Raw genomic sequence first — 15,248 nt, forward strand, 5'->3', positions numbered from 1 at the left:
TGCGGCAGTAATAGGGTTCTCGCTGTAACCGAAGGAAGATACACAGTTTAATATAGGAAATTTGAAGGGACAGAAAAAACTCATCGCTATAACGGAGTTCTCGTTATATGCCGTACTCGCTATAGCGGAATTCTACTGTATTTAACTTGAAAACTAGTATTTAATTTAAAATTTCATAATTAGTTTTTAAAAAAAGCACCATTCCGGATGATTACAATGTATGAAAGTAAGCAAGACCTCAATGTGTTAACTGAGCGTGACTGCTGCAATATTTTCTTTGTTGTTATATAGGATGTCTTGATGTTGGGACTCCTTAAAACCTTGCCCATCCTTTCCGTAATCACTGGGATGTATGGAATGAATGCCTTTTTCTCACGTGTCTCTTCGTGTTTGTCCTCAGATAATGGAGGAAACTTAACAGCTCTCTCCATTTCATTTTGCTACATGTATTAGCTTCTAAAGCCAAGAAGTGCTCCATTTTGATGCTACAAACACAACCTCTTGGCATATGAAAACAACAAGGCCTAACATACAAGAAATAGATCAGCTGTGAAAACCTGCACCAGTATAAGTTCCACTATTTAGTTCAATATCCTCTCTTAAGAGTACTTACCAATTTGGAGAAGTCCCATCGCTACTGTTCTCTTTGATAATGTCACCTGGCATCTCAGTCTACATGGAAAGGGAAACATCTTACTTTATAATAGAAATATACTTAAGAAAATGGAAAAAGCAACACCATGAAGGCATTGGTCCTTTGTGTTGATTTTTAAGATATGGAACGATGCCATGTAGGTATGTAAACGATCAAAGTTTTGGACCCATTGGATTGTTGCTACAGGTCTCCTCACGTGATTGGTCGCGGAGGAATCAACTCCAGTATACGGACTCTGGTGTAGCGTAGTTGACTTGCAGTCTGTGAGGTGAAGTGTTCCCCATCAAACATGCCTCGATGACAGAGAAGAGCACGCTATCAACAACTGTCGCCGTTTGAGAAGGCTCGGATAATGGGGCTGTGTGAGGCTGGATTATCGCTAAGGACTGTCGCTGCACATGTTGGCCGACAGGCATCTACGGTACAACGTGTATGGAAGCAGTGATCAAATGAAGGTACCCACACTCGTAGACCTGGCACAGGCCCTGCACGACAGACAACGGTGAGAGAGGATAGCCGCATCATTCGGATGGCCCGGATGGAACCCCATGCAACAGCAGCGCAAATTCGAGCAGCTGTGGCACCCCACGTTACAAAACAAACAGTTGGTAATCGCCTGCGAGCAGCTGGCTTACGAGCCCGTGTCCCTGCAGACACAACAGTGACGTGTAAGGCTGGCCTGGTGTCGAGAAAGATTGACGTTGGTCAACGAATGGCATAGGGTCGTCTTTAGTGATGAATCACACTTCTGGCTTGCCCGCAGTGATTGCCGGAATCGTGTGCGCCAACGTACCGGGGAGAGGGGCCGCCCAGATCTTATTGTCAAGAGGCACACAGGGCCAACACCAAACATTATGGTCTGGGGAGCTATTGGCTTTAATGTGAAATCACAATTTTTTTTTTTTTTTTTTGCTAGGGGCTTTACGTCGCACCCACGCAGATAGGTCTTATGGCGACGATGGGATAGGAAAGGCCTAGGAGTTGGAAGGAAGCGGCCGTGGCCTTAGTTAAGGTACAGCCCCAGCATTTGCCTGGTGTGAAAATGGGAAACCACGGAAAACCATCTTCAGGGCTGCCGATAGTGGGATTCGAACCTACTATCTCCCGGATGCAAGCTCACAGCCGCGCGCCTCTACACGCACGGCCAACTCGCCCGGTGAAATCACAATTAGTGCTTGTTGAGGGCACTATGACTGCTCGACAGTACGTTGATAGGGTACTCAAGCCAGTGGTTGTCCCTATGATGGCGAACATTGTTAATGGGATGTTTCATCAGGAAAATGCCCAGGTTCACACTGCACGCATCTCCAGAGAAGCTCTCCACGACATCACAACCTTAGAATGGCATGCCAGATCCCCGGACCTCAGTCCTATTGAGCATGTGTGGGACATGATGGGTCGACAACTGCCCAAACATCCTCAGCCACCCACAACTCGAACAACTGACCCGTGCAGTGCAGCAAGCATGGGCCACAATTCCTCAGGAAGCGATCCAGGGCCTTAGTGACTCTATGCCTTGACGAATTGATCAATGTATTGCAGCTCGTGTTGGGCACATCCTGTATTGATAGTTGTCCAAAATTGCGGTCAGAGGGACCTGAAAGTGTAATCATCGAATCACAACCGAAAACTCGTCCTGCATGTTCAATTGCAGCAATGAGGCACCACTCCTTCTGGGTGTTGCAATTTCCATTTTCTTCAGTGTACATAAATCCATTGACAACATTGAGGTCAGAGGTGCTCATATGGGTGCCCGATGAGGCTAGCCCAGTATGGCCGGGCTGGCATGACGTTAATGTGAGTGGCTTACGTAGCAAGCATACGTCACAGTGAAGGGAAAGACAGGACACAGTTTGCAGGGAAGCGAGGGAGCATTGACATTCGATTACGATTATTTTGCATACTGACTTTTTCAAGATATTTCAGTTCGATGTAGACTGTGCTCGATATAAACGGTCTATTTATTATCTTATATGTATTAATTCAAAGAAAACTGACATGTTGTAATTTTTGTGTACAGTCTAAAAAGGTGCAGGGTTTAAGCATACAAGCTATGATTTACAATTGCTTGGATGGGTATGACAGTATTTCCGGTTTTTTAAATGTAAAATTTGTGTTATTCATTAAGCATAAAGTAATTTAATTACATAATACAACAATGATTTTGCATAGTGATGTAGTGTTAATAGTATTTAAAATTTAACAAGCGTCCAGTTATAATAGCTAGCCTCTAAATAGTGAGAGGGGGTTTCATCACGAATGAGGACATAGATATTTACTATCCAAGATGAAAGTACAACATTGTAAATATCTTTATCAGATAGACGTACAGCATGTCTTCAAATAAATAATCTCCCTGGTTTTATTGCCGGCAAGCATGATTAGATTGTTGGCGAGTTTATCAGATAATTTAAACCCAAACCACCACAAGCCACAGCTTATCCGCCTTCACTCTGCATTATATTAGAGCTGTTTCTAAAGCCCCTCTTAAAATGTAATAGTGAAAATTGTAATTCATTTTGTACATTATAAAAATATCTGGGGCTGTAGGCCTAACTCTTTATTGTATCCGGTCAAAATAAATAAACGGCAATGAACGTAAATAACTTATTTCTTACAACGTAAATTAAAAATGACGTGGAATTCTGCCCCCTTTCTTTCATTATTTTATGTCTCAATTTCAATCTCGGGTATTGCAGCAGTGATCGATTTTGACTGGGAGAACTTTGCCCAACCCTCATAGCCTGTGACGTAGCCATGGCATTGTGGCTGAATAGCATACGCTCATCGCCCTGCCATTTACAGTACTGGGCGCCCGCGGAATGGAATGCCCAGTGTGAGCACCTCTGATTTAGGATAATAACAATTATCTGGACTATTAACTAACTAGGAGTGTGCACCCATTACTGACAAGTAACAGGGCTACTCGATCTTCAAAAAGAGATCACTGTTAGTAAAAGTCTGCATCAAATCCTGGAGCTTGAAAAAAAAGTGACCTCAGGCCAGCACGCTAACTATTTAGCCATGCAGCCGACAACTGAACAATGAATATGGGAAAACGACAGTTCCAGGAATGATGTATCGAAGTGTGTACCCTATCCATGTGTTCTTACACGGTAAGTTGCTGTTCTCCATCCTTTTCCAAGATTTATATGCATTTTGTTCTTGCTGGCTTCCTTACCTGAGCATTTAGTCTTAGAAATGCTGATTTCCATATCATACTCATTGCACCTCAAACAATGACAAATAAATAGAAGAATCTAATACTGTAGTATTACAAAGGCAATTCTAGATTGTTCTTAACCGCAGTTCATACACACCATTAAATCCTCCTCCTCTGATCTCGGCAGGGTATTGTATGACAGGTCTGGATCAATCTCCTCTGGTTCAATTTTGACATCCTCTGAACTAAACGGATCCAGGGACAAATCCACTGGAGGTGAATATTTCAACTCCTTGGGCAGCTCAGGAACCAGTTCTCGAGTGATTATTTCCTGAGAAAAACAAAAACATTTGTAGTTGCATATCTTTACCAACTTACAATAAGTAAACCAGTAAATTTACCACAGTGATGTGCAAAATTTAGAGATGAAATAAATCAAGAAAATCTGGATTCATTAGCAAGAAGGAGGAGAAGAAGAAGGAGGGAGATCTCAACGACGTTTTATGCAGAAAGATAGAAACACAAATAGGAACTCATACTAGAATGAAGACCTCAACAATCAGGTGTTGTCTTGATAGATCTTCATTCTTGGCATAGGAAGTGTAGGATTAGGAGAAAGCTGGATAAGGAAAGGAAAAAGCAAGAGACAAGCAGGTAAAGAAGATAACGAAGATGATATTAATAAAATAGTAACAACAATAATAATAACAACATACCTGGCCACACTACAAAAAGCAGGATGTATATGAGAAAATCCAGACCAGAAATCTACCCTAAGATCGAGGAGATCACAGACACAAAGCGCAAATGCAGGGCTCGCTTCTATGGTCACCTAAGACTCTCGAAGGACAAAAACACATTTTAAACAATTTTGACTCAAAACCAAGAACAAAAATTCCCTGGTACGTTAACGTCAAGAAAGACCTTGAAGAAATGGGCCTACGACCAGAAGATGCAAGATCTCTTCAGAACAAGTATTGTGACTTTTGAGACTTTCTGGGATGTGAAGTCGACAACTACTGCAAAATGGTCGGATGAACGCCGTGCTTGACACAGTGAGCAAATAAAAACCTACTAGATCAATCGAAAATAACATAAACACCAGAATGTAAAATGGAACTTATTGTGGTCTCTAGTTGGCAAATAAATAAATAAATAAATAAATAAATAAATAAATAAATAAATAAATAAATAAATAAATAAATAAATAAATAAATAAATAAACAAAAACAACGGCCTCAGCAACCATGCACATGCATTTTAAATTGACGCTACTTAGGCTCCCAAGTGGCAGAATAAACTAAATCTTTGTTAGGCGATCCATACTGCAGTTTTTAAATTAATTTTGTTGGGTAAACACCAAATGTATCACCAGAGATCTTTTACATGCCGGCACCATACGACACGGGATTTTTCGTTCTTTTTTGTTAAGCCTCAACTTGTGAGGTGGTGTACATTGTGAGGTGAGGTCTCAAGAGACCGCTGATGTATCTTAGCTACACAGTCTTATGTAATCAAACCATTAACTTAAAATTGCTTGTATTAGTACTTCCATTCATCTAACACGGGTTAAAATGCTAACATTTCATAAAATTAAAGCATACGTCTATTATCTTTACTTTCACTCCTAATAGAGAATAGCAGAAACTGTAATTAATTTTGGAAAAAAAGGACCTTCACAGAATATAATTATAAATTCCACAGTCTTACTAATAAAATGTCCTTATAAAGTTGTTTAACACTTGTATAGTTGTACAATGAATAATGCTTACATAATAATAATAATAATAATAATAATAATAATAATAATAATAATAATAATAATAATAATCTCGTGTGGCTACTTCTAGCAGGGTGCAGCCCTTGTAAGGCAGACCCTCCGGTGGGGGTGGGCGGCATCTGCCACATGTAGGCAACTGCGTGTTATTGTGGTGAAGGATAGTGTTGCGTATAGTATGTGAGTTGCGGGGATATTGGGGACAGCACAAACACCCAGCCCTCGAGCCACTGGAATTAACCAGTGAAGGTTAAAATCCCTGACCCGGCTGGGAATCGAACCCGGGACCCTCTGAACCGAAGGTCAGTACGGTGACCATTCAACCAACGAGTCGGACAATGCTTACATAAGCAATGCATATTTTTTTCTTACTAATAAATGTGGCATACGCATTGTATTATGAGTTGTATTACTATCCTGAACATATATACGCGTTCCAAGCCATAGGAATCTCTTCCTGCAGTTCATCGACGCATTTCATCACGTTTACTGCGTTTATGATTGCCTTTTCCGGTTATCAAGGAGCAAAAACTTTCGAGAACCCGTGTGGTAGCACGAATAGAATGGAACGTTTGAATAAACAAGTAAGGAAGATTAATATTTCAGCAGTATATTGTTCTCGCTAGTATTAATTATATCTATGATAATAATTACTAGGGGGCAGATTTCTGTGACGAGTCATATTTTTTCCGTTAACATTATATCTTATAGTCTTGTATTTTCAACACGTTTCCAAGCATGATAATCAAAATTAAACAGGTTTTATTGGGCATATAAATGCATATTTAGGCTTTCGTAAGTTTTATGGCATATTTTGAACAAAATATCAATATAATGGCATATTTTGGTAATTTTCATTTGAATTTTGTTTTATAAAAATCAGAATAAGCTCTAGAAATTATTTTTCAGGATAGACTGGAATATACTACTGAAAAACCATTTTAAAGTAGTGTATGGAATGTTTTTAACAGGTAGGAGCTATTGTTTGCTAGCTGGGTCAATTCCTGGAAACTGGGCTATTGTTTACATGGAAGCAGAGGTAATTCTGCAGTTATTTGTCATTGTTCTCTTCTCTCTCCTTCGCCCTTCCCTCTTCCACCTTCAACACACTGAATGACCTTGGTCATTAGGGAGCTTCAGTCATTCAGTTCCTTTCAATATGCCTAAAACGAAAGTATCAATTTGTGGGAAGTTGTGAAGTTTTGTTTGCGAGTTCGGTGAAAACATATTCAGTACGAATGGAGTGATATTATTCTGTAAATTGTGTGAGGTAAAAGTTACTGCCGAAAAACGCTTCTCTGTGCAACAACACTGTAATACTGTAAAACATAAGAATTGTGTAACTAGATATTCTGCACTCAAAAATAGGCAACGTCTGCTATGTGAAACCCCGACATCAAGTTCACAGTGTTCACAATTTTCACAAGATCTCAGCAAGTTGATGGTTTTGTCTAATATTCCTTTAAAGAAACTTAACAGCCGAAGCTTTAGACAGTTTCTTGAAAAATATACAAAGCATCCTGTTTCCAACGAATCTACTCTCAGGAAGGACTATCTGATCCCCTGTTATGAGGAGATGTTGGATATAATAAGGCGTGGCATGGGAGACAGTAAGATATGGATTTCAATAGACGAGACCACAGATGTGGATGGAAGATATGTAGCAAATGTGATTGTTGGCACGCTGAAGGAAGACCGGCCTGGAGATACGTTCCTCCTGACATGTGAAGTGCTAGAGAAGACAAACCATTCCACCAGTGCAGTTCTCTTCGACAATTCAATGAATCTGTTTTGGTCAAACGGGGCAAAGAGAGAGCACATTTTTCTATTTGTAACTGACGCTGCTCCGTATATGGTGAAGGCAGCCAAGGGACTTAAAATGCTATACCCGAAAATAATACATGTGACATGTCTTGCACATGCCTTGCATAGGGCAGCTGAAGAAGTTAGAAGTAGCTACCCTGCAGTTGATAAATTAATATCGAACTGTAAGAAAGTGTTTGTCAAAGCTCCACTTCGCATTCAGAAATTTCAAGGAGAAGGACCTTCACTACCCCTACCTCCCAAGCCAGTTATAAAGCGATGGGGGACTTGGCTGGATGCCGCAGTGTACTATTGCAACAACTTAGATGTCGTGGAGAAGATCGTGAAGTCTTTTGATCCTGCAGAATCGTCCTCCATAAAAACCACTCAAGATTTATTTTCAAGCGCTACATTAAAAGCGGACCTGGCTTACATAAATTCCAATTTTAATTCTTTATCTGGAGCAATCACGCAACTGGAAATTTCAAGTGCAGAACTAAGCGATGCACTGGATGTTGTAAAGTGCATTGAACAGGAATGAAAGCATGCGAAAGGAACAATAGCATCTAGGGTGTGTAGAAAATTAGAAAATGTAGTGTGAAAAATAGTGGACTTGTGTACCTGCGTGGAATAAGTAACATTCTTTGTGGAAACCCTTCATCTGCAGATTTCCAGGAATTTTCTCCAAGTGATTTAACTCTATTCAAGTACGCTCCCATTACATCATGTGACGAAGAATGAAGTTTTTCTCGCTACAAGACGATACTCAGCGACAACAGGAAGGGATTCTCATTCAAAAATCTTAAGATGCAAGTGGTCATACATTGCAAGAATTCTGATAATGCAGACTAGATCAGGTATCAAAAGTTTCATTCAAATAGCATATGTTTTATGTATAAATTAAAACTTATTGAATATTGAACAGTGAAAGTAACTGTAGTGTTTATGTCTTCCACAGAGTCCGTCCTTGCCTAGGAATATGCAGTGTAACCTTAACGAGTTCATGAAATATTAATCATTTTAGTTGTTTTTTTGGTTAAAGATTTCAAAGAATTAAAACTTTTCTAACTCTAAATTAATTGCCGCCTGTAGCAATCGTAATAAACGTGTTTCTATGTAACGTAGATGCTATTCATTAAGTCATATTTTGAATTTTAGAGGTCATATTTTTATCTTTTTTAGATCATAAATGCACACATATCTCATACATTTTTAGGTCATAGAAATCCGCCCACTAATAATTACTAACCTAATTCCACGCTTATGTCTGTAGTGCTACGAGAATGTGAAGTCTGCAAGATATACAGCCATCTCTTGAATCTTTCATTAAGTCATTTCTGACTGCATTTATGACAATCAAGCATACTCCTTCATAAAACAAAATTTAATTTTAAAATTTCCATCATCAAGAAGATATGGGTCACTCCTCACGAAAATTTCCAGTCTCCAAAACCTCTAAATGTTCTATGTCTTCTGCGTTAAAACTATCATGGAGTTCATCGATGTTATTTTCAATTCTTTCAATGAGTACTTAACTTATCAACGCAGAGAGTAAATGCCACGAAATTATTATACACTGATCTTTTGTCGTTTATTTCTCATCATTCTCAGGAATACAACGCTTATACAAATTCAGTTCACTATTCACCGATCCACAACAAAACAAGCGTAAACAAAATTAATCGTGTAAATGAAAATGCGCAGCACACTTCGGAACCAAAGTTCTTATTCGTCCTCGATGCACACTGTTGTGTGCTGTCACCTCTTTTGTTTATTATGGTCATGGATGAATTTCTTTTTTACAAGTTGTTTTGCGTCACAGCGCAACAAATAGGTCTTATGGTGACAATGGGGCAGGAAAGGGCCAGGAGTGGGAAGGAAGCGGCCGTGGCTTTAATTAAGGTACAGCCCCAGCATTTGCCTGGTGTGAAAATGGGAAACCACGGCAAACCATCTTCAGGGCTGACATTTAGAGGTTTTGGAGACTGGAAATTTTCGTGAGGAGTGACCCATATCTTCTTGATGATGGAAATTTTAAAATTAAATTTTGTTTTATGAAGGAGTATGCTTGATTGTCATAAATGCAGTCAGAAATGACTTAATGAAAGATTCAAGAGATGGGGTTTGAACCCACTATCTCCCAAATACTGGATACTGGCCGCACTTAGGCGACTGCAGCTATTGAGCTCGGTTGGACAAAACTGTAAAGGAAACAAAGGAAGCCTATGGAGATAAAGAGATGAAGATACTGCTATGATGATGTGGTGGTGGTGATTATTGTTTTAAGAGGAAGTACAACTAGGCAACCATCCTCTATATAACGCTAATCAGAGGGAAAAATAGAAGGGATCCGGCACTTCGAAAAATGAAGATATCGGCCAAAGCAAGACAAGGGCCACGAAGGGCGTGAAAATGAAAGACTCCCTAGCCCTCGCAAACCTAATAGTGTCGGGGTCGGAAAAGAACAAGAGTTGACCAAGAGAGGTCGGATAGAATAGATGAAAGTGAGAGGCCTGGCACAAGTAAGTGGAAGCAATGCCAGGACTCAGCTAAGGGCCCCGTGGTCGCCAATCCACGCTCCAAATTTCAGAGCCCCTGGGGCCCCTTTTAGTCGCCTCTTACGACAGGCAGGGGATACCGTGGGTGTTATTCTACCGCCCCCACCCACAGGGGGATATGATGATGTGGTCTGGGGAAAGAACAGCAAAGAAGTGCAACAACACATACATGTACTGAATGGAAGGGAAAAAAAGAAAATAATTGAGAAGTATGGCATGAAAATCAGTACAGAGAAAAGCAACACTGCGGTTATATCGAGAGGGGTAAGGTAAGGAAAGGGCACTGTGAAAATTGAAAGAGTCTGGAATTTGTGGACAGCTTTAATACCTAGGAAGTGAATAAATGCAAAAAGCTTGGGTACACATGGAGATTAGCAGAAGGGTACAGCAGGGCGATGCATTCTTCCAAAATGTAAGAAGACCTGTTTGGAGCAAAGAAGTACCGAGGATAAGTAAAAAGATAAGGTACAAAATGTATTATGTACCCATAGTGACTTATTCAGCTGAGACTTGGGTTCTGACTAGGAGCCAAGAGAGTAGAATTCAAACCAGTGAGATGAAATTAAGAAGTATGAGAGGAAAGGCAAGGAGAGAGAAAGTGAGAAATGAAGATGTTAGGAAGGAATTTGGGATAGGAAAGCTAAATGAGAGAGTTGAAAAGAATTAACTACAGTGGTTTGGACATGTAAAGAGGATGGAGGAGAATAGAATTCCAAGACAGATGCTGGAGGCAAAGTGCGAGGGAAAGAGAGCAAGAGGAAGACCTAGAACAAGGTGGATTGAATCAGTTAAGAGCAGTAAAAGACAACGAAATTTAGACCGGGTCAAGATCGTGGAAGAGGAATGGTGGAAAGAAAGAGGAAAATGGAGAAGTGCTATAAATACCCCGACCGGGCAGGGGCTCGATAAGAGGAAATTATGATGATGATGATGATATATATACTCGAGTCAAAAACACAAATTTACAGTTAATGCACAAGGCAATTTGAAGTACACATAACATGCGAGATCAAATTACATATGCCCAGTATGTTGCAATGTCCAAGGCACTGAGAGCTGCTTGAAGAACATCATCATCTGTGCAATATGTTGGACACATAGGGCACTGAAGCATGTGGCTCGTGGTTTGTTCTTGTCCACATTCACTTGTGCTGAATCCCCATTTCATCAGATTATCCCTGGATTTTCTCACTCCTGATCGTAGCCTCTTCAGGGACTTCCACACCAGCCAGCTTTCATTGTGTCCAGCTGGTAACGGCTCAGCTGCTGGCATCCATCCGCAGAGGTGAGAGGTTCTCTTCTTCCACAGCTCCAGCCTTGCCTTTGCCTCAGATGTCCTCAGGAAGCTCTTCCTGGATCTCAGCCGTTGCTGAGCAGAACTATGTCCATGTAGCAGGTTGGCGCTGTTGTGTTTCCTGTTGGCAGCTACTTCTCTACGTACACAGGGTGGCGCAATTCCTGCCAGGTAATAGAGCTCATCTGTCGGAGTAGGCGTCAAGCAACCTGTAAACAACCTGCAGGGTTCAAGGAGAGCCGTACTTACCTGTCTGGCATGAGATGAACTGTACGAGACTGGGGAAACATATTCAGCAGCAGAAAAACACGGAGCCATTGCTGAAGTTAGGATTGTTTGAGGATGAGAGTACCATTGTGACTCTGCCAATTATCGAATAAGATTGTTTTGTATGGAAATGTTCATCTTATTACTCTCACAATGGGTTTTGAACATAAGAGCTCTATCGAGGGTCACTCCCAGGTACTTTGGAGTGTGACACTGCTGCAATTGGATACATGACCATGACAGACATAACACACGATTAGCTTCCCTACTCTTTAAATGGAACGCACATACTTGGGTCTTAGAAAGATTGGATACAAGTTGGTTCTCATTGTAATACCCTGACAGATTACTAAGGGCAGATGTCAGATTTCCCTCCATGGATTCAACAAACAGGCAACTCCAACTTAAAAGATGCATATATCATTTTTCTCTCATAGATGCTGGAGGTGTATGGAAAGATCACCATTTATTCAGTTTTTCTTATGTATCTCAGCGTGGCACATTGTCTCATCATTCGAGTTTAAGGCCTGGACAATGCTCGCGTGAACGTCATTGTCAAATGAGTCGAGTGGGTTAATGCATTAGCCTTGCCACAGCTTGATTCACATTTGGAAAATGCATATGCTTAATACTTGAAATGATCTACCTTTTCCTAATTTTGTATTCCAACCAGACATTCAGTATAAATATACCTCCTTTCAAGTTCAATACAATTAAGAAATAAATAATAGAATCAATTATTGTATAATGCTAGAGGCAAGTCTAGATTGCCTTTAACAATAGTTCGTACTCACCTTCGAGTCAATCACCTCTGTCTCTGGCGAGGTCTTAAATGATACATCTGTATCCACCTCCTCTAGTTCACTTTTGAAAGTCGCTGAACAAAACTGCTGAGTCGAAAATTCCATTGGAGATGAACACTTCAACTCATCAGGAGACTCAGGACCCATGATAGTTTCCTGAGGGGGAAAAAAAAAAAATTGTACTCACATATATTTGGACACTTCAGACCTTGGAGAAGCTTCTCTGAACAAATAATAACGTTAAAGCTAGACATGGCACATTACAGAAAACGAAACAATCCCTTTCAATAACATTTATAGATTTCAAGATAGCTTATGACTCCATCCACAGACCATCATTATCAAAATTTGTAAGACATTTCGGACTTCACCCAAAGCAAATCAAATTGATTTAATAAAATCTACCTAATACAATTTCTAAAATTAAGTTCAGAAGTGAACTTTCTGAACCATTCTTGGTAACAACTGGTTTAAGACAGGGTGACGGATTGTCACCTCTTCTTTTTAATTGTGCACTAGAGAACGTTATGTGGGAATGGTACAAGAACAACTCAAAAAATATAAAAATTGGAACCCAGAAGGTTAACACATTTGAACTGTGTGGGATTTGCTGATGATCTAGCTCTTCTGGCCAATGATATTCAGGAAACAAAACAACAACTAAAATCTTTACAGGAAATAGCTCAAAATATTGGTTTGAAAATTTTATTTGAAAAAAACAGAGGTTATGCTAACTCTACTTCCGCTTGCAAACAAAATTAAGCTAGAAGACCAAGAAATAAAAATTGTAGAAAAATTTCAATATTTAGGTGAAATAATCACATATAACGAGAACGAGAAACTAGCATGGCATAACAGAATAGATAAAGTGGTTACAGCACCGCATGTTACCAAGAATACATATAATAAAAAGTATCTGTCAATAGCAACCAAATTGAAACACTACAGAACAGCCACCCATTCACAAATTACATATGTAAGTGGAACATTATTCAAAACAACAAACACAGTTGCATTAGAAAGATTACTCAAGTTAGAAAGGAGAACAGTGAGAACCTGTTTAAATAAAATTTATCAAGTAAATGGAGTCTAGAGACTAGCTTCCAATAAACAGTTTATAAAGAAATAGAACCGGTGACTAGCACAATTAAAAAAGAAAAAAAATATAATTCTTAGGGCATCTAATATGGTCACCAGGAAATAGAATCAGTAGAAAAATAGTAGAAAAATAATGGAAGAGTAAGAGCAAGAATAATATTAGATGGATCACAGAACTTAAAGAAGATATGAGAGAGTTGCATATTACAATAGAAGATTTAAAATACAAAACAAATACACTCAAGATATTGAAAGATAAACACACTGGACTACAGACAAAAATCAACAAGCAGAAAGAAAATTACGTTCAGAAAGGATGAAAGTATTGGGCTGACAAAAGGAAGACAAACCTCATAACCTGACTAAAGAAGTCCTATGTTGGCTAAAAAATTAAAATAAATAATACTTGCACATATTTATTTATCAACTTAAGAATCTTTATGTCAAGTGATAATATGAACCTTACAGATCGAAACATGAGGGCATAACGTCAGTGTCAGCCAGGAGTACAACTCTCAAAGAGCCAGTAATATTTTTCACTGATAAAATAATATTAAATAAATAAATAAAAATCTCCCAGGGTTGTGCAAAATTTAGGTGAAATTTTTTGAAGAATTGCGTTTTGCAAACATCCTTGGTTTCTGCAAGCATGGTGAAACTCTGCGCATCCCAATGCACCTTCAAATAAGAACCACCATCGTCCAGACCTTCAGAAGAACCGGATTCACTGTCCATGTTTGGGGTCAATTTATGCATAATACATTTCTTGATAAAGGCTATATCTTTGCCCAATCTCCCTATTTTGATTCTTAAGTTCATAAAATATTGAGCTTTTACAAAACAATAAGTTAAAATGTACAAGATCCACCAGATAGGACGTAACTCTTTTACACGATATCTCCTCCTACCTCCAAAACCCCCGATTCCGCCCCGTCCCCTCCTCCTCCCTCTCCGCTTCCTTCCCCAGTCGGTCCACGTGACTCCCTTGCCAGGTCCTCTTCAACTCCACAGCACACACAACCAGCCAACCGAGGTGAGTCCCTTCATACAGTTCAACTTTCTTGCCCCATTTCCACTATCCGAGTTTAACTCGTTTTTATTTTTCATACTAGAGGCCTTCATTGGATCGGGAATCTTTTAACATCTTCAACACACAGCTTTGCCCACAAGATCCACTCGCTCCAGTATAATACGATATAACATCGTATTTTACGAAGATGGTTTTCATATGTATTGTCTATTAACTTAGTATCATTTTTATGCTCATAGAGGAACACCATCCACTCTTTACATTACCGCATCAAACTCAGCATACATTTCTCTACATACGTTGGCTGCCAATGCTGCACAAAGCACCCAAATCTATAAATTTTAAGATTATCAAAGACTTCGAACTTATTTTTTTGTGAGGCTTCTCAGCTTCAGTTTTTTATTCTTATTTGTGACTACCCAGTTGTCAAACTTGAACTAATTACATATTCAAACCTGGACATTTAGCATATATATGCTTTGTATTTTAACTTGTTATAGACAGTTTTAATTATGAGGGTCAATTTTGTGTGTTTAAACTTTAATGTGATTGACTGATGATGACGTCCATGGATGTTGAAACCGGTACCATAAATAAATGAGGTTGTAATTTTAACCAACACATCTTGTATTGAAAAGGTGGATCTTGTTCAATTTAACTTATTGTTTTACAAAGGCCAGCACGCTAACCATTTAGCCATGGAACCGGACAGTGCACTAGGTTACTTGCTGTCTCATGTCATAAGGTTGTTATTATTATTATTATTATTATTATTATTATTATTATTATTATTATTATTA

The 15,248-nt window shown here is 39.3% G+C and overlaps 1 protein-coding gene across 9 annotated transcripts in view; it reads right to left on the reverse strand.

Annotated features, from left to right (window-relative positions):
- Window positions 1-15,248, reverse strand: part of LOC136886864 (zinc finger protein OZF) — a 229,277-nt gene that overhangs the window by 127,194 nt on the left and 86,835 nt on the right. Inside the window, exons 4-6 of one of the 9 annotated variants that reach the window (XM_068230658.1) lie at window positions 12,312-12,476; window positions 3,976-4,149; window positions 660-672 (exon numbers count right to left, since the gene is read on the reverse strand). The exons of 5 other annotated variants lie outside the window; for them this stretch is intronic. In XM_068230658.1, the coding sequence (XP_068086759.1) occupies window positions 660-672; window positions 3,976-4,149; window positions 12,312-12,476 (352 nt within the window). Of the gene's footprint in view, window positions 1-613; window positions 673-3,975; window positions 4,150-12,311; window positions 12,477-15,248 lie in introns of all 9 variants that reach the window. 3 more of the 9 variants (XM_067159732.2, XM_068230657.1, XM_068230659.1) reach the window with 3 other exon arrangements.

The sequence above is a fragment of the Anabrus simplex genome, chromosome X (genome assembly GCF_040414725.1).
Source record: "Anabrus simplex isolate iqAnaSimp1 chromosome X, ASM4041472v1, whole genome shotgun sequence".
Classification (NCBI taxonomy): Eukaryota; Metazoa; Arthropoda; class Insecta; order Orthoptera; family Tettigoniidae; genus Anabrus; species Anabrus simplex.